Source organism: Phycodurus eques, chromosome 8 (assembly GCF_024500275.1).
Source record: "Phycodurus eques isolate BA_2022a chromosome 8, UOR_Pequ_1.1, whole genome shotgun sequence".
Taxonomy (NCBI): Eukaryota; Metazoa; Chordata; class Actinopteri; order Syngnathiformes; family Syngnathidae; genus Phycodurus; species Phycodurus eques.
The window spans coordinates 28534873-28558585 of NC_084532.1; the positions used below are offsets into that span (position 1 = coordinate 28534873).

The 23713-nt window shown below is 44.1% G+C and overlaps 3 protein-coding genes across 5 annotated transcripts; 1 reads left to right on the plus strand and 2 right to left on the minus strand.

The window, feature by feature from the left end:
* Window positions 1–1770: 1770 nt before the first annotated feature.
* On the plus strand, window positions 1771–9489 carry LOC133406860 (glomulin-like). Of its 3 annotated transcripts, none has more exons than XM_061684886.1 (18): window positions 1771–1993; window positions 3234–3359; window positions 3527–3637; window positions 3700–3808; window positions 3859–4111; window positions 4826–4919; window positions 4989–5155; window positions 5496–5549; window positions 5624–5654; window positions 5717–5806; window positions 5959–6000; window positions 6084–6157; window positions 6282–6366; window positions 6437–6546; window positions 7458–7521; window positions 7600–7735; window positions 8594–8688; window positions 8760–9489. In XM_061684886.1, exons 1-18 carry the CDS (start codon window positions 1952–1954, stop codon window positions 8874–8876), a joined length of 1800 nt encoding a protein of 599 aa, XP_061540870.1. In that variant the 5' UTR covers window positions 1771–1951; the 3' UTR covers window positions 8877–9489. The 3 variants fall into 3 exon arrangements, with proteins under 3 accessions (XP_061540870.1, XP_061540871.1, XP_061540872.1); XM_061684887.1 differs by having other exon boundaries at window positions 3877–4111; XM_061684888.1 differs by lacking the exon at window positions 7600–7735 and having other exon boundaries at window positions 7458–7577; window positions 8760–8847.
* Window positions 8916–11641, minus strand: LOC133406548 (protein SPO16 homolog). Its single transcript, XM_061684217.1, has 6 exons — window positions 11582–11641; window positions 10623–10716; window positions 10346–10508; window positions 9820–9898; window positions 9073–9111; window positions 8916–9023 (listed from the first exon to the last, which is right to left on the minus strand). The coding sequence occupies exons 1-6, from the start codon at window positions 11639–11641 to the stop codon at window positions 8916–8918; spliced, it is 543 nt and encodes a 180-aa protein (XP_061540201.1).
* Window positions 10645–21943, minus strand: btbd8 (BTB domain containing 8). The gene is given in 9 exon segments (XM_061684890.1): window positions 10645–10716; window positions 11582–13568; window positions 16074–17445; window positions 17447–17718; window positions 17802–17929; window positions 18003–18081; window positions 18985–19437; window positions 21296–21333; window positions 21854–21943. Coding segments are annotated over 6 exon segments (2712 nt in total). The 5' UTR covers window positions 19364–19437; window positions 21296–21333; window positions 21854–21943; the 3' UTR covers window positions 10645–10716; window positions 11582–13086.
* Between the last annotated feature and the right edge of the window lie 1770 nt (window positions 21944–23713).

The window sequence follows — 23713 nt, forward strand, 5'->3', positions numbered from 1 at the left end:
AACCAAAATGCTTGGCCTCCTGTGTCTTTTCTCTCCTTACTTCTTGAGACGTTTGTGCAGCTCTACTCATGACAAACATGTTTACCAATGTTCATGCAGCTAAGTCAAACTGGCTTCAGGGGACGAATTTTCAAAAGCCCCCAGAGGGGAACTTCCGGGCCAAATTTCGCCTATTCCCTATTTATTCATCCTTATCGGCCTCAGCGCATAATAGAATTGAGTCAATTCAAAATAAATGGCTATCTGATATCAGTGACCTGAGACAGGCCCGTGCCGCCACCATGCTGGCACTGTGCGCTAATCGTTAGCCCTTTAAAGTGGCAACACATTATGTAACCTTCGAGTAAAAAGGTGCCCAAAAACCAAACACACTTTAAATGTTTGTTTGTTTTCGACTATTATATTCATTATTTTGATGAGGAGTTTTCAAACATTTTGGGTCCGGGGTAGAATTTCCGTTGACAATACTGTACCCCAGTTTGAGAACCACCGGTTTCGATGACAAAGGCGTATTTGTATGATTGTATACACATACAAAAGCAATCTACAAGCATAATAAGGACTAACTGACAAAATGATCCAGATCGCGGGTGTGTTTGAATGCCCCACGCTGACAGCGCTGCGACAACAAGAGCTCGTCAGCTCCTAATTAAGAAGCGCAAGCTGCGCTTGTATTTGCTTTTGTGCGGCTTTTTGTGCCACGCTTTCGTCGTACCGTACGGAGATGAGCGGCAGATGCTTCCCAAATCCCAGCGTTCAAACACGCATCCCCGTGGCCCATTCATGGAAAATCAGGACGGGAAAAGCAGGAAGTCTGTGATTGTCCTTCTATTGTAACACGAATACAAACACACGCATGAACATTCTATGAGGGGGATGAGGTTGAGTCTGAGTGCCTTTTGTGTTCAGTACAAAAGGCTGGAAAGTCATTTTTAATCCACAACGAGCGTCTTTGTCCGACAGCTTGTTCATTCCATTAGGCTGATATCAATCGATCTAGATCTTGTCCTATTCCGCCGTATGGCCAGAAATGTTTAGACAGTCCTTAATTGTTTCTACAAACAAATATGAAGCAATAACCTGATGATTTAACTCTTAATCTATCCCGTTTTGCTCTGTAACAACATGGCATTGAGAATCAGAATCAAAATCTCTTTCTTGTCCCTTAAAGGGAAATTGGTTTCGCAGCAGGAGACACACTTTTGAATCACTTCCAGACACAAACATTCTCACATTTAACGAACATGACTATAATGTTGTCTATCCTGTTTCACAATATGGGGGGGAAAAAGCATTGAGATGTGCTCCTTTCAGACACAAACCTTACCAAAACCTGTAACAAACAAGGAATCGGCTGACTGCTAAAATGTTATCCATCCTATCCTGTCGTATTCCGTAATATGGACAAAAACATTAAGACGCAGTCCTTAATCGCTCCCAATGACACTTTAGCATTTTGTGTTGGTCCACGAGCCACATGTCCCAATACTTTTGTCCATAGCTTTTGTCCCTGCAAAGTGGGTAACAACTCCACTTTTTTTTCTTTTTTTTAACTACTTTCTCAAAGTAGAATGTGGCCCAATGAGGTTCCTGTTCTCCAGTAGCATGTCGCCCCCCAGAGTGCAGTCATGAAGTAACAGTACAAATTTCCTTTTCTAAGTGCCTGTTTGTTTCAAAACTGGAACCTTGCCACATTGTGTCACTTCTTGAGTGGTTCCTCGGATCCTTCCAGACGCTTCCGAGAGTGTTGTGCGAGCACGGCGAGTAATCCTCTTACAGCACAAAGGCAGATAAGAGGTTTACGTCGGGGTTCCTCTCGGACCGAATGGAGGCATCGGGAGAGGTTTGTCTGGACGAGCCGCGGTTTTGAAACTTGTGACGGCCACGGGAGCTGTCCCAGAATCAAAACACGGTGCTAAAAGGATTGCCTGAGAGGACAGAGGTGACCGTGATGATGAATGAGGGGCAGGTGAACGACCTCATCCAGCGATGGGTAAGTCCCCAACCTTCTCCAAATGTCTTGTCTAAAAATGCATACAGCTGTTGTAATGTAATCGAAAGCTGGGTGGAGCGGGTTGAAAATTGCGGTGAGTCAGAGGACAGAGGAGTCAACGACAGTTTACACTTTGGAAGAAATTGGGAGTCAGGAGCTGAACGACAGCGTGTACACATTTTTGTCAACAAGGAGCACCGATGGACTTCCAAGACTTAGTTAGGATCTGACCTTGTGGAGTTGCCTTTGAACGGTTTCGTGTTTTATGGCAAGACAGCAACTGTTTGAAGGAGATAGCAGAAAGCCAAAGAACTTCAGAAAAAAAACTTTTTTCAGAGCATAAAGTTGTGTTTTTAAGGGAAAAAAAATTGTCTTAATTTTTTTTTATTAAAAAAAAAAAAAAAAATTGTTTTAATTTTTTTAAAGTTATTTTTGACAATTTCTGAAAAAGAAAATAAATGAGTTTTTTAAGGATACATTTTATTCAACACAAATAGATTGTATAAATTGTATTTTATCGCAAGTTGTAAAAATCTATTTTGAGAAAAAAATATATTTTTTAGAATTCTTATGAAAGAAAAATCACATTACCACCTTTAACTTCTCGAAAATAACAACATTCGTTTGATAGCATCATTGCCTAAGACATTTCTAACTATCACAATGTAAAAAAAAAATATTTGCTTGCTAAAAATAGATTTTCTTGCTGTCTGTGTCATCCAGGTCATGATAATCCGCAAAGGTTGAATCGAGGAAACTTGTTTATTGATTCCCCCCCCCCCCCAGTAATCTTAAAAAAATAATGTAGTTATTAATGCTATTAAGCTAACGACTTTATTGTAATAAGCGTACTTCACGCAGCAACTTAGCTGCCACGTACAACGGTGAAAACTCAAATGTTTGACAATTAACGTTGACCACCATCTGTTTGTCATAACGTACATGCATGGTTCAAAATGGGACAAAATCTCGACGACAAATTCATTCTTGAAGCCTGCTTTAGAAAAATGACCTATTGTGTCACGGCTTCTTGGGAGACCTTTTGTGGGTCTACTCATGATAGACATGCCTATGAAATTTGATGTTGCGAAGTGAAACTGAAACAAACAAAAAAATCAAAGCCATGTTAAGGTTTTGGGTATGGGAAACCCCCTCAAAGTGCCGCATTTCTCAACAACTGTGAGAGGGCCTTGAGAGCGCATGCTGTAAGGTGCTGACCCAATCTCTGGTCCTCTTCTAGAGAGACACTCCCGAGGATGAGCTGACACCAGAGGATCGGCAGCACTTCAGCGACTTGGGATGTGCGTGCCTCATCCGGGGAGACGGCGAGCGCTTCCTGACCTTCCTTCAAGATGACAAAAATCAGGTAACCAACGACAACTCTCAACCTGTGCCCAAGTCCATGTACAGTGGGACCGCCGCAATCTGTTCCCGGTGAAACTTTTGATTTGCTCAAAATGTCCCATTTAGATCATTTTAAATGAAGCAAAGGAGTATGAAGACGTTAGTTATGTGTTGTTTTTCTCTCTCTAGAGGGTGGTGAAGTCCATGGGCTGCGTCCTCTTAGCCCCTCTGGTGAAGGAAGCCTTGAAGAACCAGAAGACTTGTGACCACGTCCAGGCGGCCATCGCGCACGTGACTACGGTGGGTTGGGACTTGAGCGTGACGAGACGGACGAGCGTCTTCTGGTTCGTTCTGTCATGTAGACCTGCAGACCGGATGAAGTCCTGCAGAACTTGCTGGACGTGATGGAAGACGCCGACGCGGATGCTATTTCCCAGACCCTGGTGGTAGTGGTCGGCCATCTTCAGACAGGTAGTTTCGATGCAGCTCTGTGGCTCCCCCTGCTGCGATAAGCAGTGAAGTGCGCTGCGGTGGAACAGGGCCGCTGAGGCTGGAGGCGGGTCGGGCGTCCTCGCTGGGCTCGGCGCTGAGGGTCCTGCACGAGCAGCTCGCTCGGCTGCCGGTGCCGTACAGCGAGCGGCGGGAGGAGGACGACCGGTTGGGCCTGGGCCGCTGCTGCGACGCCTTGAGCGCCTTCACAGAGACCTTCGCGGAGGAGGTGAGGAACGACGACGCGGGGGAGCGCCGCGCGATCAAGACGGAGCTGCTCAACTTGTACGTTTGAGGAAAAGGATTGTCGATATTACTGCAAAAATTGACTTTCCCCCCCCCCCCCCGTAAGATTACGAGAGTAACATAGTTTTTAGGTTTGGAGGAAATGAAAATCAAGATATTGTGAGACTAAATAAAATGTAATGATGTACCAAATACAACTTTTAACTACTTTAAAAAAAAAAAAAAAAAAAAAAAAAAAAATCCCCTATTAGATTGTTCCTCAAAAATATTTTTTTTTCCTTCTCACAAATATTAGATTGTACTTGTACATAAACATTCATTTTGCTCAAAATAGTTTGATAATAGTTCAGAAAAATATTAGTTTTTTTCCCCCTGAAAAATGTGAGGGTTTCTTTCAACAAAATTTTATCTGAAAAACAGATTCCCCTCCCCCCTCCCCCACATAATAGATTTTTCTAACAAAAAAAAAAGCACATTGACGTAAAACAACTGATTTTCTCAAAAACACATTTTTCTTTTTCTGACAAAAACCTTTTTCCCCCTTAAAAATGACTTGTTAGTATTGTCGTATTCTAAGTATTGTAAAACGAGATTATTTTCTCTTTTGACTTTTGATTGCTGCATTTTTGTTGTTAAAATATTATGTTCCAAACAAGTACTGCATTGTGGTTTCACAGACACGGTTGCCTCAAGTTTTTGCACAGTATCTGTATGATTTCAAAACGTTCCATGTTGACATTTCCCACCATGCAGCTGCATGAGGAGCCTCAGAGAACCTTTGCTGGAGGCTCTACTGACTCCAGGGAGAAGAACGTCGCCCATGTGGCGCTTTGCGTCACACATCATGGTGAGACAACGTGTGGAAAAAGTGAAGAAGTTTTCTTTCCCTCCATTAACATGTATTTTCATGCCACAGGCAACTTTAGCTGCCATCCGGGAGTCCGCGGCAGAGCTTCTGTTCTTCAGCACGGCGAAGAAGGACATCCGGATGGACAAAAGACATCTTGCCGAGTCTAAAGGCTGCCTGGCGTATCTCGTGATTGTCAAGCTGCTGGATGCGGAGCGCTTCCCCGTCGTGTTCAGGTGAGACGTCCCATCCAGACGCAATTCCCACATTTCTTTGGAGTTAGCCAGTCCTCCATCAAACATCCCCAGTTAGTTCAAAATTCTGCCGCTCGCCTCTTAACTGGAACACGTAAGCGGGAGCATATAACTCCTATTCTGGCCTCCCTCCACTGGCTGCCTGTGCACTTGAGAGTTCATTTTAAGATGACTTGTTTTCAAATCTTGAAATGGTCTCCCCCCCTTGCAGAGGGGATAAGACTTTCCTGTCGTTGGTCCCAAACGATGGAATTGTTTTTTAAAGTGCTCCATTCAGTTAAATTTCGCACACCGGGTAAGATGCGTCTGCTGTTGTTCCCAGCCCAGAATTTGTCCTTCAGAGCAACGTGGAATACGTCCATCAGCTGCTCAGTAGGTACGCCAGCAACTCCAAACACACGATTCTTGATCATTTTTCGTGATTAAAAATACATTGTCTGTCTTTGTCAGCAAAAAGGAGTCACACGTACTCAAAGGACTGGTAAGGATTAAAAATGATTAATTAAAAAAAGTATTGTTTAATATGAGCGTATGGTCCGCTAGGCGCTGTTTGAAGCAAGCCTGGAGAGAGTGGCGGACAACAGCCTGCCAGCGACTCAGCTGGAGGTGAAGAGCTTCCACGACGTCAAGCAGGTGAGATGTTGAGTCGAGAAACGCATCTCAACTCAGATGAGACCTAGAAAAGTTTGTTCCGCACACCCAAAAAAACTAAATTAATTCGAGCATTTACCATTTGGACCAATATGTAATATCGACATATTTAGTCACACTGTCAAATGTTACAGAGTCTGCTGCAAGTTCTGATCGACTGTCCCATGCAACATCTGGTGAGCATCAGTGACGCAACGACACATCACCATCTACGAAATCATGAAATAGTCATGAGCAAAGCAATATAACGTGTGTACAGAGAGAAAGTGGACTGAAGGTCCTACAGCTCCTCATCAACAAACTAGACGCTGAAGCAAAGCACAAGCTCTTCAGGCGAGTTGTCACAGCTCACATTGGCCAGTATTTTTTGGGACCCGATATCTTGGTTTCCATAGCAGCATGCCATCTATTCTATGACTTTTGTTGATTTTGCTATGGTTAAAAACCACAACAACAGATGCCTGCTAAAAACCAGCAAGCATCCAGGCGTGGAAGGTTACATTGTGAAGAACATCAGAAATCAAGTTGAATTTTCCATGAAGGTGAGATTCATATCTGATGTCATATCAAATAAAAATTGCTGTATTAAAAATGACTATTATTATGCTGTAGCCGGGCAACGCCACAAGGTGGTTCCTGGGGGCGGAGTTTGTGTCGCTGCTGGGCCTGGTGTTGAGTTTGCCTCAGGGTGCAGAGACAGACGTGCTTCACAACATGGACAAGTAAGTCTGTTTACGTTGCGGTCAAATTCTAATGCTAATTAGCCAGCGGAGTTAGCACATGGAGTTGACGTATTTGTGTCTTTAATGGGAAGTCAACAAACTTGCTTACTAAAATGCGTCAATGTCCATTTGTCTTGTTATATGTGGTTTAGGTTTGGTAGCAATCGGACAAAAATGTAACTTCGTCTTTGAAGGACACCTGGACATGGCCAAAATGACCCCAAAATGGCCGCTCTGAAGCAAAATGTCAAACTTTGCTGCCATCCTCTGCCCACATGCAATGACAAGAATTCTCGATTTCTGCGTTATATACTGGCCGTCTTGTGTTCGTTCAAATTTGCTCGCAGTTAACAAAATCTCTAGCACGAGTCTGCCTTTGAAGGACCCCCTGCAAATTGACAAAATGACCTGAAAATAGCTGCTTCAAACTTCGCCACCATTCTTAGCTCACAAGCAATGACGAAAACTAAGATCTTCCAAATGTAGCCATTTGTCTACTATATGTGGTTCAAATTTGGTTGGGCAAAATCTCAAGGACAAGTTGACTTTTAAATGACCCCAGGAAATCGGCAAAATGGCCGCGTCAACCGTGCGAGGCACGGATTGTTGAGACTTTTTTGTGGATCTGCTCCTTCATGTAGCTAAGTGAAACTGGCTTCAGGGGCTGAATTTTCAAGATTATTCAAGAGGAGAGTTATTACGAAACTTGGCGATGTCTGCCAAAATGTTGAAGCAAGCGATGATGACAACTGAGACCTCTCATGAATTAGCTACGTCCTTCTGTCTCATATACACAGTTGAAATTCGATAGCAACCGTACATAATCCCGAGGACGAGTTTGCGTTTGAATGATCGCTGAATATGTCGGCTTCGATGGAAAGAAAGACTTTGACTTGTGTGTGTCCATCTAGGATCATGGAGAGCCTGAACCTCCTGCACTACCTTCTCCTCCGAGACCAACCACTGAGGAACAACGTGGGTCACCCGTACTGCACGACGTCCTTCCTCGGTCTTCCGCCTGCCCGTACACGGTGTGTGATTTTATATCTGCAGGCGGACGTGTGGGAAGGCGTGAGCGGGATGAAGGACGAGTACACCGAAACGCTGCGCGTGTGCATCCGCATGTCGACAGCTTATTACACGGCCGAGCTCAACCAGCTGAGAGACGAACGCAAACTCAAAGCCAGAGGTAGAAATACAAGACGGGTACCAAAAACACTTACTGCTTGATGACTGTAATATAAAAACTTTATCCTCATAACTTTACATTTTTTTCTTGTAAAATCAGGCAAACTTTTTTTTTTTTGATACTCCAAATTTATTGCTGTAATATAACGTCTGCTTTTGTCTAAAATTACTTTTTCCATGGACCACCATGACTAAATTCCTGTATTATTGTCTTTTTTTTCCCCCAAAGTAACATTACAATATTGTCTTCACATTAATTTTGGGTTTTCATGTAATACTAAGACTTTATTCTTGTGACAATGCCTTTTTTTCTTGTTCGTGTTTTCTTGCAACACTATGACTAAATTATTTTATCGATTCGCAATTAATGCAAAAGTATAACTTCTTGTTGTTAAGACTACTACGTTTTCCTCTTAAAATTAGGTGTTTTTTTTGTAATACTATGACATAAATCTTATAACACGACTTATTTTTCCTCAGAAAAAGAAACTTTTTTTAATACTACTACTACACTGCGATTGGTAACTTGGTAGTTGTATTTTTTTTTCAAGGAAATACAACTTTTTTTTAATTTGTAAAATGACTACTTTTTGTTCTCATAGCAAGACAAGGTTAGTCATGTAAACATTACAACTTTTTCTTCCTGTAAAATACTGTCATAGCATTATTATTATTAGGAGAAAAATCACTACTTTTTTCCGATTTTCTTTTTTTTTTTTAACCAAAACTGTTTGCTGTTAAAGCAGGAGTCTCGTAACATGATAACTTGTTTGTCAAAATCCCCATTTTTGTAAGACTACAGCACGTTTTTCTCCTATTTAGTCATGTGTTCCAACTTGTTTGCTGTTCTGCCCTCTAGCGGCCAGAGCGTCTACCTGCTCCAGCACGTCCCACCCAAGTCGGACGGTCAAAGGTGAGAAGGTCTCAAAAATGTCCCCAGAGGTGCAGCACCAGGTAAAAAACACACACACACGCGCGCATATTTCAAATCACATGACACTGTTGAACTTTGAACTGTACCTCAGGTTCTGCAGAGCGCTCTAGTGACCTTCGACCTGATGGAGAGCCTCATTGTGCGCACGGAGGAGATCGCGGTGGAAAAGAACACCGACCGGCCCAACGCTGACAATTTATGTGTGTGAACAATAAAGTTTGAAATGTTTGACACTCACGCAGGTGTTTTAGGTGAGCTTCCTGAGCATGTCCCACACGGGGCTCCTCTCGACAATGCGAGTCCGGGCCACGGCCATCCTGTGCCGGATGCGGTCCACGTGAGGCTTGCTCGTGGCCTGTGGACAAACGGATGCAGAAATTCGTCGACGGTGCCGATTTTTTTACACAGAAGTCAGCGAAGCTGACGGGGTTCAGGACCAAGACCTGATGAAAAGAGCAAAAATTCGCAAATAATTGACAGCCTCCCCTATAAATGTTTGGAATTGCTAATGCTAACGAACAATGCAAAACTCCATAGACGGGCTAATGAATCGCAATGAATCGGTGTTGCAGTGTTATAATAAGCCTTTAAGCAACGGATAGTTGAACACAAACAGTGCAGCAACTCATGTTGTAGTCAGACAATAGAACAATACTCACAGGCATATATTCTTTATCGTCTGCAAAGAACGACTAACATTACTGCAGCTTACTGAGGAGCTGAGACGGGCTCCATGTACACGACATCCGTATGTCTGTATGATATTTCCCCCAGGTGGCCAAGGCGCACACATCGGAAGGCGAAGCACAAAGTCCATTGAAGTGAAGCAAAAAATGCGGCAAACACAGTTTATTTAAATTCTATTTAATTATGTAATTACTGTAGGTTTTTATAAAGTGCATTATTACAGAGTGATACTATTCTTATTAAAAAAATATTACCAAATGTTTTTGTTGTTGTTTTAGGAGGGAGGCAGGAAGGGAATAATGGCATTTCCATTCCTTTCAATGGGGAAAGATGATTTGAGATAAAAGCGTGGTCACAGAATGAATGAAACGTGCACCTAAAGGCAGCAATGCCGTTTAAACATCGGATGCACTGTACTGGCAACGGTGCCGATACTGCACATCGGTACTCGTACTTAGCCATACCTTTGCAATGGTCAACATTCCTTTGAGAACGTCGCCGTTGTTTCGCACAGGCAAGATGCGGAGATTAGTGCCAAAAAATCTGAACGAAGACAAAAAAAAAAGGCAACTTTTGATGCAAGAATGCGAGAAGAACACACTTCATATTTGCATGCTACTTATATCATTGTTGTCCAACGACAAGCTCGAAAGGCAAGAGCGAATCATCGTTCTTTGTTTTGATAATCAGGTGCTTGTACATGATCAATAGATCTCCCCCCTTAAAATCAAACCGCTTGAAACGCTACTTGTAAACCCTGACCCTGGCTTGAAACCCTAATGCTGGTTTGCAACCCAAACCCTGGCTAAATTGAAACGCTATTTTAAAATGCTAATCCTGGCTTGTAACCCTTTTTGAAATTAAATTTAACACCCTAAAATGATCCCAACACCCTCATTTGCGACCTTAACCTCATCTTGAAACCCTAATCCTGACTTGAACGCCTAACCCTGGCTATTTCTAATACATAATCATTTCATTTTGACTTACTTTTGCTGGATGAGTGAGAGCATGTCCAGTTGTCTTTTCCCGTTGAAAGGAGCGTAGAGCAGCACAAAACTATTGCGGTGGACCTGCACAAACTTCTGGATTTGCTCTACGAGGACTGACTCATCTTGAACATTTTCGGGCTCCACCAGCTTGAATGCGGTACCTACGCACCCAAGTAAGCGACTGTTTTATATTTATCACAAATAGTCATCCTACAGGTATATGTTGTTGGACTTTGGTAGGATTTGTAAACAAGCGTGATCAGACATTGTTGTACCAGACAGAGGAAAAATGAAGGCTCCACACTCCACGCTGTCTGACAGTCGGATTCTGTGCTGTTGAGCTCGGAGCATCCTGATAGTTTCATGGCTCTGAACAAAATAAAAAATACAAATAATAATTAAAAAAAATCGTTTCCCGGCAATGCTAAATCAAATCTTCATGTAACTTCCTTCCTGAGAAAGTGTCGTCGCAATGCGTGAGTGATAACGGGGATTGAAAAAAATATATATCCTTTTGAAATCGCAGGTATTCAGATTCATCAGATTCCAAAGGTCTGTTCTTTTAAGAACCTTATTGAAGCTTCCCGGGTGACATCCTGGGATAGCTTAGTAACTCGGAAGAAACAGTCCAGTTGGAAAACAAAAACAAACAAACAACAAACCGATCCTTCCTCACCCATTTTGGAACAAACTTTGGTTATGTTACGTTCTAGTTAATTTGGCCTTTAAATATCAAAGTTTGCAGAGGAATGTGTGAAATTAAGTCAATATTCTGTGTTTGGAGGTCGTACATTTGCTTGCTAGCAAGGCAAAGAGCTAACACGGCGCCAGCCTTCTTGATGTCATTGAATGCGTCAAAATGTCGGACAACCAAGTTTGCTACCCACTACATGCGGAACGTCACCTGACCAATATCCTAAACATTAGATATTGTCATATTTGGTAGCCCTTGAAGACAGCGTAGACGTTTAATATTTTATACAACTGCTCCTGCCATAGGGCTCCGTCAGTCACCTGAACCGGAAGGAAGTGCTTCCACCTGTTTTCCCCAATGCACAAGTTGTTTGCGGCTAAGCTCCATTCTTGCCTGCCGAAGCGGCAAAAAGTACGCACACTTAAAAAGTATCAGTAACGGTAAATAATACCCAAGTACAGATCCCATAAATATCTACTAAAGTACAGGAGCGATATTTTTTTATTTAGTTTGGCTTTGTTCCTTATCACCGCGGCTCACCTGCAGCGAGGCGCTGATGATGATGGTTGTCGTCCACCTCGTTTCCGCGTCAGCCGCCATCTCCAGAAGAGATGGCAAGGGATTATTTTTTCGGGGAAACATACAGAATACACAACAATTACTTATTTGTTAATTTCTTTAAAATGTTTCTTTTCTTTTTCTTTTTTAATCTTGTCGACCGAGTGTCAGCCAGCTAGCTCGCTGATAGTTAGCTACTGAGGCTCAATCGCTATGCTTGTCTACTTTTGGGAGTTTAAATGAACTAAAAGCTGAAGCTGTTGGAACGCGTCAAAAGTGCAGTTTGTACTTACTACACCCGTCTTTAACGGTGACAGCTATAAGGTCTTTTCAGCCAGTTGTGTGGAATTGAGAAGTCGTTAATCGACTTTTAATTTGTTAAGACCGGAAAACGTTGCTGGAGTTTCCGGCAGCTCGAAGGGCGCCCACTTCACTCGTTAAATTCCGAGGTTTAAATTATGAAAAGATCATTGACATGCCAAGAAAGTCGTTTATATTTTTAATACAACTTTTGCTATACTTTCCCGCAAACCTTCTTTGTGTGTAAATACGTGGCCTTTTTCAACCTGCATGTAAAGCTTTTAATTTGTTAAGCACAACCGAAAGTCGCTATTAGTATTTTGGACTTCCACTGTTCTGTCCATCTGTTAAAAAAGAAAGCCTTTTTATTTTGTAATGAATTGCATTTTCAACTCTACGGAGACAAACATCTTTATATTTGTAAAATAAAACTAAAAAAAATCCACGACTCATGTAAAGCACATTGTTACCTCGTGTATGAAAACTTGCTCTATAAACATGCTTTGCTCCAACCTGTGTTCAACTGTTAGGATCTTATTTTTTTTTTTTCGTAGCTAGTTGGAACAAAATGTTTTGTTCCAACTAGCTACAAGCTAAGACACTCACTTGACTTGTGCACATTCGTGTACTTTGGGGGTTAAAATAAATTAGAAGTCTCTTAAACTTGAATACACCGATTTTAACTGTAATTTCCCGCAAAAGCTACCAGTTTATTAGTCTGTTGTGAGGAAAATGCACTTTTCCATGAAGTGTAAAACTGTTTCTATTTCACTTTTTTTTTTTAAATTGGTGTTTATTTATTTATTTTAATTATGTGCATGTGCCTTGACCAAATCATTTCAGCACGACATAAACATCTTTATTTTGGTAATATTCCAAAAAATGCAATGTTGTTTGCGTACAGGTGGATAAACCTGCCTCCGATGATCAATAAAATCACTTTTGTTCATGCCCCATACCAAATGTTCCATGGCCCGGCCGTCGGGGACTACTACCTGCATTAGAAAGACTGGCATGAGAGATTTATTTTCCCCCCATTTTTTTTTTTTTTTTGCATGGAAGCAACATAAAAAATAAATAAATAAATACCAACACGCATAATAAACCACTGAGGGTTAAAAAATAAATAATTCATGTATCGGAATAAATTAGGACCACTAAGTAATATGGTTTTGACGTGTGGCAGGTCAGTGGTGTGTTTCCAGCTCCACGATGGTCCACTCCCCTTGCGGCGAGGCGGCGTCTTCCGGAGAGAAGCTGGTCACCGTGATGCTGGTGGACGAGTCCTCCATCGGCGAGATGAGTTCCGCCCAGCGCTTGAAGGTCTCCCTCTCCGGGGACAGGAAGGCCCCGGCGTCCAGACAGTCCCTGGACAGGGACAGCGTCTGCTTGATGAGGTACTGCGCCAGGTTGAGCTCCTCGGGCACCGGGTTGATCACGCCCAGATTGGACTCCTGGTCCGAGAGGAGCTGCCTCAGCAGGCTCCAGTCCCGCTCGGCAAACTCGCTTCGTTTGTCCTCAGTGTTTCCTTGTCCTGTTCTGTCCTTGCCTGTGCGGCGCGCTAACGCGTCGCCCGCGTCCGTCTCGTAAATGGGGGACAGGGCTTTGTTGGACGGCGTCCGCTCGCGTTTGCCGCCGCCTAGATCCAATCTGTCACAAGCAATGTCGCCTAAAAACAATTGACAATATTGCAAAATGACAAACTGCATCACAGCCCTACGTGCCGTCTTGTTTTTGAGCATTTCAACATTCCAGTGACACAAAAAAGAGGAATGAATATTGCAGTATTGAATTTGAAGTCGAGTCGGAAGCGGTGGCTTTAATGCAGGGGTGTCCAAACCTTTTCCATTGTCTGATATGCCAACCGATAAAATACATTTCAAGAAAAACAACACCAAATTGTGGTATTAGGCCTGGGCAATTAGTCCACTCCCTAAGGTGCCACAAGATGCCGCCAAAGCCCGGTCGATATACAAAGTAGTGCGGTAATGTGTGCAATATGTTGAATTGGTGCTTCTCGACTGAGAGACGAGCTCAGTTTAGCCTGGGTTGTTAGCGGAAGAAGTTAGCGAGAGTCTTTGCCACATGTGCACGTGCTCTTCCAGTGCATTTTTCTTTATGAAATCCCCTGTGAGTCGTTTACGAGACGGATGCGAGCCAAGCGTTTGTGCACGGCTCGGACAAACACGGAACAGGACAATATTTTCTTTTTAGGCCTTGTCGCGCAGCCTTGTTGATTAGGGTAATCAACACTGGAAAACACCAAGGGTCGTCTTTCTACTTTATTTCTTGCAAAAAAAAAAAAAAAGTAGAACTTGTACAGAGCAGACGCACAGAATGCAGCACACAAGGTCTTCCAATTTCCCCAAAAAACATCGAGCCACGTGCTGCGCCAACAAGACATTTTTAGCTGATCACATATCGCAGCCTGTTCTGGTACCTTTCCGTTACGTAATATAAGTGTGATATCTTGTGACATTCAACTTTTTCTCCTCACATTGTGAATTTTCATTTTTTTATTAAGCCACGGGCTGTTAAAAAACAGCCTTGGAGGCTGCAAAATGGCCCCCGGGCCGGACTTTGGACACCCCTGCTTTGAAGGCTGCATTTACAACAAAAACAGGACTTTTAAATGACTTTTGAATATTGTTTTTTTTATCTACATGCTCCAACAAAGTAATAAGCCATGCATTGCACGGAAATTGTGTGTGTGTCACAAAATGTAAAATAAAACCAGTTTGCGTAGATATTCTTCTCTATGGCAAACTACGTTGCGTTTTTTTTTGGCGGGGGGTTTGGACTGAAAGGAAGGACAAAAACATACGCTACAGTGAGAACGCCTCGCCGGCAAAAGCCAACAACATTGTTTCTCGTCTTAAGCATCGTGACACAAGTCAACAGGACACAACAGAATACAAATAATGATGAACAAAAACAAAATGGATGTAAGGGGAAAGGAGCAGCATGCATGTGTGCAGTGCCAAAATAATAAATAAAATCAAAACGAAAACAAAAAATAACAGTGCGGAAAATAAAGAACAACCAGGAGATATTATTATTATTTTTTAGTCCAATTGACTTTTTGTGTTAGCTTGACACAATTTAAAATAAAAACCAGATTGTTTATAGTGTGTGTGTGTGTATATATATATATATATATATATATATATATATATATATATAACTTTATATATATATTTAACTGTTATCACGAATAGCATTTTAACAAACATCGCAGTTGTATTTTGTTAGCTATACTGTAGTTAACTAGATACCAGCATGAGGGAAAAAATGACATCAAAATACTTGTTTAGATAAGCACCATTGCCAGTCATCTAGAGGGATCATTCAAGTTAATACGTTTTGCACTTTTCATTAAATGACATAGAATTTTCTATTTAGGTGTGACTTCCAGGCTATAGTTGCTGATTTTTTATTTTTTTTATTTTTATTTTTTTAAAGGGTAGATGTTCTTCCAAATATTTTACCAATATTTTTTTTGGGTGGAGATATCAAATACATCTTCAACTAACCAAACTTTGTTTAATCAAATTATCCCATTTGTTTAAAATGTGTAAAGCCTGGTCATATTCTGTAATTTCATAATAAGCCTTGTGGTTGGTCCTTGGTCTGTTCGTGATCTGAAAACAACAATGCAGTCAGAAGAACAGCCTCAACCATTTAGTTTATGGACCATCTGTCCATAAACTAAATGGTTGTAAACAAGACTGCCGTTCCTTTCTAGCTTTCTTTTGTGATTGGCCACCAAAATGGCCGTAGAGTCATTTACGGTAGCCACATTCCCTGCCATTGACGGCTTTAGATGTCAAATATCTATGTTAACTGCGAAGGCTGACAGTGAATGAGTTTTAAAATGCTGTACGCCACAAACTCAGAGGTGAAAAAGTGTAGCATTGCATGAAATAAATCACAAAAATTAAGCGTTTTTGTGTAAAAGTGCTTTTTTTCCAAATGTTTCAAATTCAAATGCATTGAGATGAAAGCAGATGTTTAGCCATGAAGATATGAGTTGATTTGAATTTGAACCTGAATGTCTTAAGGGTCACTATCCTTTTCTCTACACAAGGGATGGTAGGTACAGTATAGAGTCAGGCGCAGAGAATAGATTTTTGTGGGGGTTGGATCAAGGAAGAGTCCATAGATCATACGTTACCTGCTGGTGACTGTGCAGCATGTACGGGAGGGTCCCCCGTCAAGTGTGGCTCATTTAAGTCTAGGTGTAAGTCGGCGTTCTTGGTTCCGTTGGCGTACGGTTGCCGCAGGTCCAGGTGACATGGCCGCTCCTGAGGCGGGGGGTCTCTGGCGGCATCGGTGCTCGGTGCGGTGGAGCAGGTCCTGGCCCCTTCCCCTTGGCTTTCCTGAGACGGTTTCTGAATCTCCGTCAGGAACTCGGTGGGCTTTTCTTGCCGTATCTCCCCTCGCTGATGGTGCTCGGTACCTGAATGTTCGCACGGATCGGGGGAGCGGGTAGGGGCGCACTGAGATTGCGGAGTGACGGAGTCCGACTCAAAAACGTCACATGGAGTGGCCGCGTCGTCGGGGTCTTGAGGGCTCTGGGCGCCTTCCTCCGAGCCCAGCTCCTCGCACTCGTCGACGGAGAGCAAAACGGAACGGCGGAAGTTGGAAGCGGACTGAAAGTCTGGCTGCTCGTCTTCCTGGTCCGCGGCGGCGTCGTCGTCGAACGCCAGGTTGACGATCCCTTGAAACGGCGGCAAGGGCTCGGTCAGACCCTGACTGGGGACCACCTCCACTTCGGACCGCTCCTCCTCAGTCTCTTCTTCGTCGTCATTGTCCTCCTCGGACATCTGTTGCTCGGGAACGCGGCTTGCTGTCGCGGCGGCCCCGGGACGCTCCTCCCTTTTCAACCACGACCGGGGACGTCGCCTCGCTCCCTCCTCCTCGCTGTTGGTCTCCGCCTCCCGCCCGCGCAACCGGTCCTCCACTCTCAGCCCCGCGCCGCCCTCGTACATCTTGAGCTCCTCGGGCGTGCTCGTGTCGCTGCTGCTGCGCCCCAGGAAATCGCGGCAGCGCATGGTGCCGCACTTGGACACCCCTCGTTCGTTGTAGCAGTCATCGTCCTGCGAGCCGCCCGCGTCGTAGTCCTCTGAGCGGGGCTTGATGTCGTCCGAGGAGGTGGAATGCGTGCTACCCGTCTCGGACGTGGGGCTGACCTGCGGCCGTATGCCGCTCCAGGACTCCTCCAAAGGCGTGCCAGTGCTCCCTACGCTGCAGGGGGCGTATACGGGGGTACTCGGAGATCGAACGCCCGTGAGGCCTTCGGACCTTTTAACCACAGTAACGGATTGGACTGCTTGCGACGCAGGACTAGGCTCTCCTGCTCCGTTTGTGGACTGTTTTTCAGTCTCCTGGACACCGCAAGTCCAGGAGTCCAGATGGAAGCTGAGCGAATCTTGGTCTTGGCTTGGCGGTGGTGCTGCCAAATCCTCAGAGCTAACCAGTCCTGCACTTCCACTCTTGTCTTGTTCAGCTTTACAGTCTAAACTCTTACCATTTTCCTTAGGCTCCCAGCCCTTTAGCACTTCTAACGGTTGCTCCTGATTTTGGCGACGCGCTCTCAGATTCAGTGGTACTTTTAAGCTTTGGTGCAGACTTGTTTGAGGGTTGCTTAGGAGGCGGTGTTGACACTTTGGTTGGTTTAGAAGAGGATTTAGCCGAGGTTCCGGTTAAGACCTTTTTGGCACTTTCCCCGTACGGTTTGGTCGGTACGGATGATTTCAAGCCGTCTAATTCTTTCCTGGGCAAAGTCTGCTTTTTCCCAGGAGCTGCATGCTTGGCGACTAAACAACAGAAAGAGCAGACAGCTGTGAACAGGACATTCACACTTACTCGAGAGAAATGTTTGGAGAACAACGAGTCTGACCGTGGTTGTCTTGGGCTGCTTTGACTTTGGTGTCTCCTCTTGCTCTCGTTGCTCCTGGCACAGCGCCCTCTACTGCTCCAGACTTTAACTTGATCCCTTCTTTCCCCCTGGACCTGCTGGCAGGACTGCTGATGGAGAAAACCATTACAACCGGAAGGTTTTCCTCACTGTAATTTCTGATAATTAATCAAGCAAACTCACCTGTTGGTCTGCTTTGTGAAATCCGATTTGGTCAGTGCTGGTTTGTTCAGCGGCTTGGCCTGCTGTTTGGGCTTTGCTCCTGAAACACGATCATTAACCACAAGAGCGCATGTTGAGGACAAACCCTTGACAGTTGCTGTTCACCTGCTCCGCCCTGATACCAAAAGACAAGCCAGCTGCAAGCCCAGCTGCATGATCTACGGTTAGGAGTTAGTCGTTAGGGGATCGGTGTTACGGTTAGTCGTCAGAGTTAGGGTTGGTGGTTAGCATTCGAGTTAGTATTTAGGAATTACGGTTGGAGTTGAAGTTAAGGGTTCATAGTTAGGCTTTAGGGTTAGCACATTGACATGGCAATATCACTTGCTGAATTTTATGTAAAACAGACAGAGACAAATGCCAGCTTTGTCCCCTATCGCTGATGTACCAAGAAATTTACTTGTAAGAGTGCTTATATTAAAATGTAATTTCCAGTATTTGCTGCGAGAAAATGTGTTGTTGAATCCAAACAAACTGTAAGTTGAGCAGTGTCCCAAGACAGATTCTCTTCAGCCTTGCCGGCTCCAATGTGTGCGTTTTGAGTGCTTGTGTACAGAAGGCCTTGAATAATGCTATCAGTGATGACATCGGCATTAAGCGGCCTTTCTAAAACCACAAAAGCTTAAAGTGCTCAGTCAACCAAACACGCCCCCACCAGCCTGGTAGCGGCTGCGGGCAGGGCTTAGACGTCTGCAGTTGAACAGCTGCTGGCACGCTGATAGCAGCCCGAGTGCTTTATCTCTGTCTACATGCTGGAGTAACACCACTTACCTCTGACAGTCATTCAGCAGAGGTGGCGGACTCGAGTCAGACTTACACCAAGTCCCCAATTTTAGGATTTAGGACTCGACTCGACTTGCTTGAAATGAATATGGGACTCCGCTTGACTTGCTTGATTTTCAACACAGTAACTTGAAACTTGAAGCTGAAGATAACAAATAAGCACCTGGAATGGAGAGAGTGCCGTTTCGAGGGCTTCCGGCACCGCCGCCATTTTCTGGCGAGGCGCCGCCCGATGTGGACGAGGCGGCGTGCTGCGCGGAGTCCCTTGGCGCTCTGGACGTGTAGCTGGGAGGGGAGGTCTTAGGTCTGGTCCCAGTATTGGCCTTCTTCTCCGTCTCTTTCACCCCGTGGGAGCGAGCTCGACCGACAACACCCCGCCTGGCCCCCACGGTTCCGGTGGTGCCGTTCAAAACGGGCGCCCCGGTTGACGTAGTCTTTGGCTTTGCCGCCGTGCTCCGCTCTCCGGGCTTGCTGGCGGTCTTCACCTTGGAGGTTTGTCCATCTCCTGATTTGTGAGCGTTTGCCAGCGTATCAGACTTCATGGCGGGAGGAGGAATCTGGGCACTCGGACACTCTCGAACTCAGCTGACGAAGAGCATCTTAGTAGCGCCTTCTGCTGCTCAAGACACAAAGAACACAGAACTGTGTCAGAGTAGTCACTGTCAAGGGTCCAGCAGATCCCCGTAGCGGTCTGAAGCCTCTGGACCACATGACAACTGGGACCTTTTTTCCCTGAAAAGTTTGACATCATTGGCGATTTTATATAACCACATAGCTTAAAAAAAAAAAGGGCACTAAACGCTGTAATGTGCATGCGAGGCCAGTAGTTGGCGATATGTAAAGAAACCCCTTTCACACTGCCCATCAAAGCAGGCTTTTGTCCTGTGTCGCTGTGTAAAAGGAAGCAGGGATTTTCCTTTCATGCACAAATGCACAAAAAATAAACCCTAAAGCCCCTTTCACACTACTTGTCAAAGCAGGCTTTTTCCTGATTTTGAGGTGGGGCTTGGTGTAAAAAGTTTGAGAACCCCTGCCCTATGAGTGCTTTTGTTTTAGTAATGAAGTGGCCGGTGAGTGTTTCTGAAGATAACGAACGACCAATAAAAGACTATGAGGTGCTCTCAGTCCCGCCTCATCTGCATGGAAGGGTCTCAGTGGCACATCTGCTGGTCATTTCACGCTGATGCGCTCTCGCTCGCTTTGCTATTTGTCACGAGGTGAAGCTCCACATTCAATGGCTGAGATTACATGCACTTACAGGGCGTATCATTGTCTGCTTGTCAAATGTCAAGGGTTGACCATTGTGTCAGTGCGCCAAGGATTAGCGTTGAGGCTAATGCTACCCAAGTAGAATTTATTATTATTATGCTCAAAGCTTGTTGTGCTTTAATTAGACTGGATTGAAATTCAGCCTTTTCTGGATGGCACCGCTAACTAAACAGACACTGGACCGAGTTTTTTTTTTTTTTTTTTTTTTCTTCAGCCAGATGACCAAAGGCAATAATAGAACAACGATGTCACGGCATTGCCGCATTCGAGACGCCGTGGAAATCGGAAACTTTGAGCACGAGGACCGCCTCAAAATGTGTCAGTCGAGCAGAAAACATGACTGGCGAGTGTTGTATTACAATGAATATAGAGAGACAGTGCAGTATGAAACAACATAGAAATGGACTGTTGTGGAGAAAGAAGCGAGGCACAAGATTGTGGAGCGACAACATGTCAGTCTACTAGGGTGGAAAAAAACACTATTTTGAAGAAATGAATTGTCGAACGACACAACCTGAGCAGAATAAACAAGTGCCATAGCTTCTTGTAACATAAACATGGAGGCACACAACATTGTGGAGTGACCACATGTCAATGTTTACTGGAAAAAAAGGACCTATTTTGGAGAAATGGAGCAAAACTGCAAGAAACAAGTGAAAAAGGGGGCGAAACTAACAAGTCGTGTAGCATCCTGAAACAAAACAAGGAGGCACACAACATTGTGGAGCAACCACATGAAAGTCTACTGGGAAAAAGGGACAATTTTCAAGAAATTAATTGAAATAGCTAGAAACAAGGCAAACTGGGTGGAGCTAATAAATCCCATAGCTTACTGAAACATAAACACGGACACACACAACATTGTGGAGTGACCACATAATGTCGACTAGGGAAAAAAGATATTTTGGAAAAGTGTAACAGCAAGAAATGAGACAGACTGGGCAGAATTACAAATTCCCATATTCCCATATTCATAAATATGTGTGGACACAACATTGTAGCGCTACCAAGTTATAGAGTCCATTGGGGGGGATGGGTGGATTATTTTGGAGAAATTAAGCAAAATTGGAAGAAATTAGGTGAACCGGGTGGAACTAAAAAGTCAACAATCATGCTGGAACATATACATGGAGGCATACAACATTGTGGAGCGACCACAACATGCACTAAGCTTGAACTCAACTTAATGAAGCGACAACAATTACCAGTGAGCTGCTGACGACGGGCTTCTGGTCCAACGCATCTGGAGAGAGACGAGCAGGAAAATCATTAGTTGGCTTGTTGCGCGCGCACACACACACACACACACACACACACACACACACACACACACACACCATTGAGCAGAGGGAAAACCAACCTTTAGTCAATGAATTGATTGTCAGGCTGCAACCAAGCTGCAGTCGTGCTAATTTAGCAAATAATAATATGATATAACAACGCTACTGACGGTTAATAACGATCCTAATAATCCTGGTGACATAGTTTGCTTTCCATGCGGTCTGCACACGCCTTTAACATCCATGATGAATTATTCAAGCGGCTACTTCAGCACCGCCTTAGGATCCACAGACCGACCAGCATGTGGTTCATGTGCACCATTTTAGTTGTTAGTTAACCCCCCACACCCCACCCCACCCCACACACACACACACACACACACACGCACACATTTCCCCTCCCCATCATGCAGCAAATAATAATAAACATAAAAGGTCCAAGCTAAGCTACAGAATATCATCACCACACCACAAGCTTCTCACCTGCTCCGATTTGTCTCCGGAAGCCACGAGCAGAAGCTCCAGAGGCGGCGCAGTATCGCAGCGTGGAATGCGTCTGGTGATTGGACCTCCTGTCTGGGGGGAGGATGGGCGGAGTGGTGAGAAGGGAAAAATGGTGCTGTGCAGTGTCAGCCAATCAGCAGCTGCTTGGAAGGACCTTTCATTGCCATAGCAACACACAACCCCACCCTCCTCAGACTCACTCTCTGGCGCAGAAGACGCGTCACCGTGTGTGTGTGTGTGTGTTGCATCAGATTAGCTGCGACCGCCACGGGTTTAATCCGCCAGGGCAGTGTCTACTCACCTCCCAAGATTGGTGGGCCGTTACCTCCGCCAAGGACGTCACGCTTCTATTTGTCACTCCCAGTTGAAGTTGACTGTAAAACTCCAAAAAACCCAAACCAACATTTACAACATAAAAATGTTTACAAAACATAACATGACAAGTCAGGTATCTTAATGCTAACATATATAATGCAAAACCCCATAGACCGGCTACCTGAAATTAGCGTAGATATTACGGTAAGCATAAACCTTCAAACAACTGCTTCTTCAACACACTACAAACAGAACATACAACAATACTCCAGGCATATATTCTGTCTCCTCTCTGGGAAAAACAATTACTGCAGTTTAGTTGGGGATCTTCTCTGCCTCTTCTTCTATTACGCTGCATGTTAGTGCTGCCCAGCATGTTGTGGCACAACAGACTCACATGTATACTATAAAAACAAAAAAAAGGATCACTTAAAAATGCGGTGTAGTGGGGACGCAAACGATAAACCCTGAGGGTCATTGTAATATTAAACAATGTTAGCAATGGATAACCATGGATGTACACAACATTGTGGAGCGACCACGTCAGAGTCGACTGAGAAAAAAGGGATTATTTCTGAGAAATTAAGCAAAACCTAAAGAAATTGGGTCGATTGCGTGGAAGTAATAAGGGGTAAGGAAAGCCCCATGGATTATAACATGGACACACAACATCGTGGGGCGGTCTCACATCTGAGTCTACTGGGAAATAAGGACCATTTTAGACATTAAATGAAATTTCAAGAAACGGGGGTTACTGAGTGGAACAAATAAGTCTCTTAGCTTTCCAGAACATTAATACGGGCACACACAACATTGTGGCGAGGCCTCGTCATATTCTACTGATGTAGTAAAGGACTAGAAATGAAACATTGTGGAGCAACCAAATGTCACAGTCTACTGGGGGAAAAGGGCTGAAGTGAAATGGCAATGGAGGCAAACTAGGTGGAACTAATTAGCTTTTCAGAACATAATATTGATGTACACAACATTGTGGAGCGACCACATGTCAGAGTCTGCATGGGGAAAAAAAAGGGACTGTCTCAGAGATATGAAGCAAAACCTGAAAGACAGGAGGCAAGTTGCAGATCCACTGAATGTAAACATCGACGCATTCCATGAAAATGTCAAGAAACGAGGTAGACTGGGCAGAATATAAATATGAATGTACGCGACATTGTGGAGCGGCCACACGTCGGAGTCTACTGGGCAAAACAGGACTATTTTAGACAAATAAGATGAAATGTCAAGAAATGAGGAGGAATGGGTGGAACAAATACATTTCTCAATATAAATATGGACACGCACAACATTGTGGCGTGACCGACCACGTCAGTCCACTGAGGTAAAAAGGGATCTGGCCTCGGTGCTGCTTTGGCGAGATGGTGATGAGCTTTTCTTTCATGACTGCCAATTGAATCAAGGTGCTCTTCGATCTTAATGTATCCTTCCTGTGGAGGGAAGGAGAAGGGAAGAAGAAGAGTGGGAAGAAAAAAAACAAAAAAAAACCCACCATGCGATAACGAG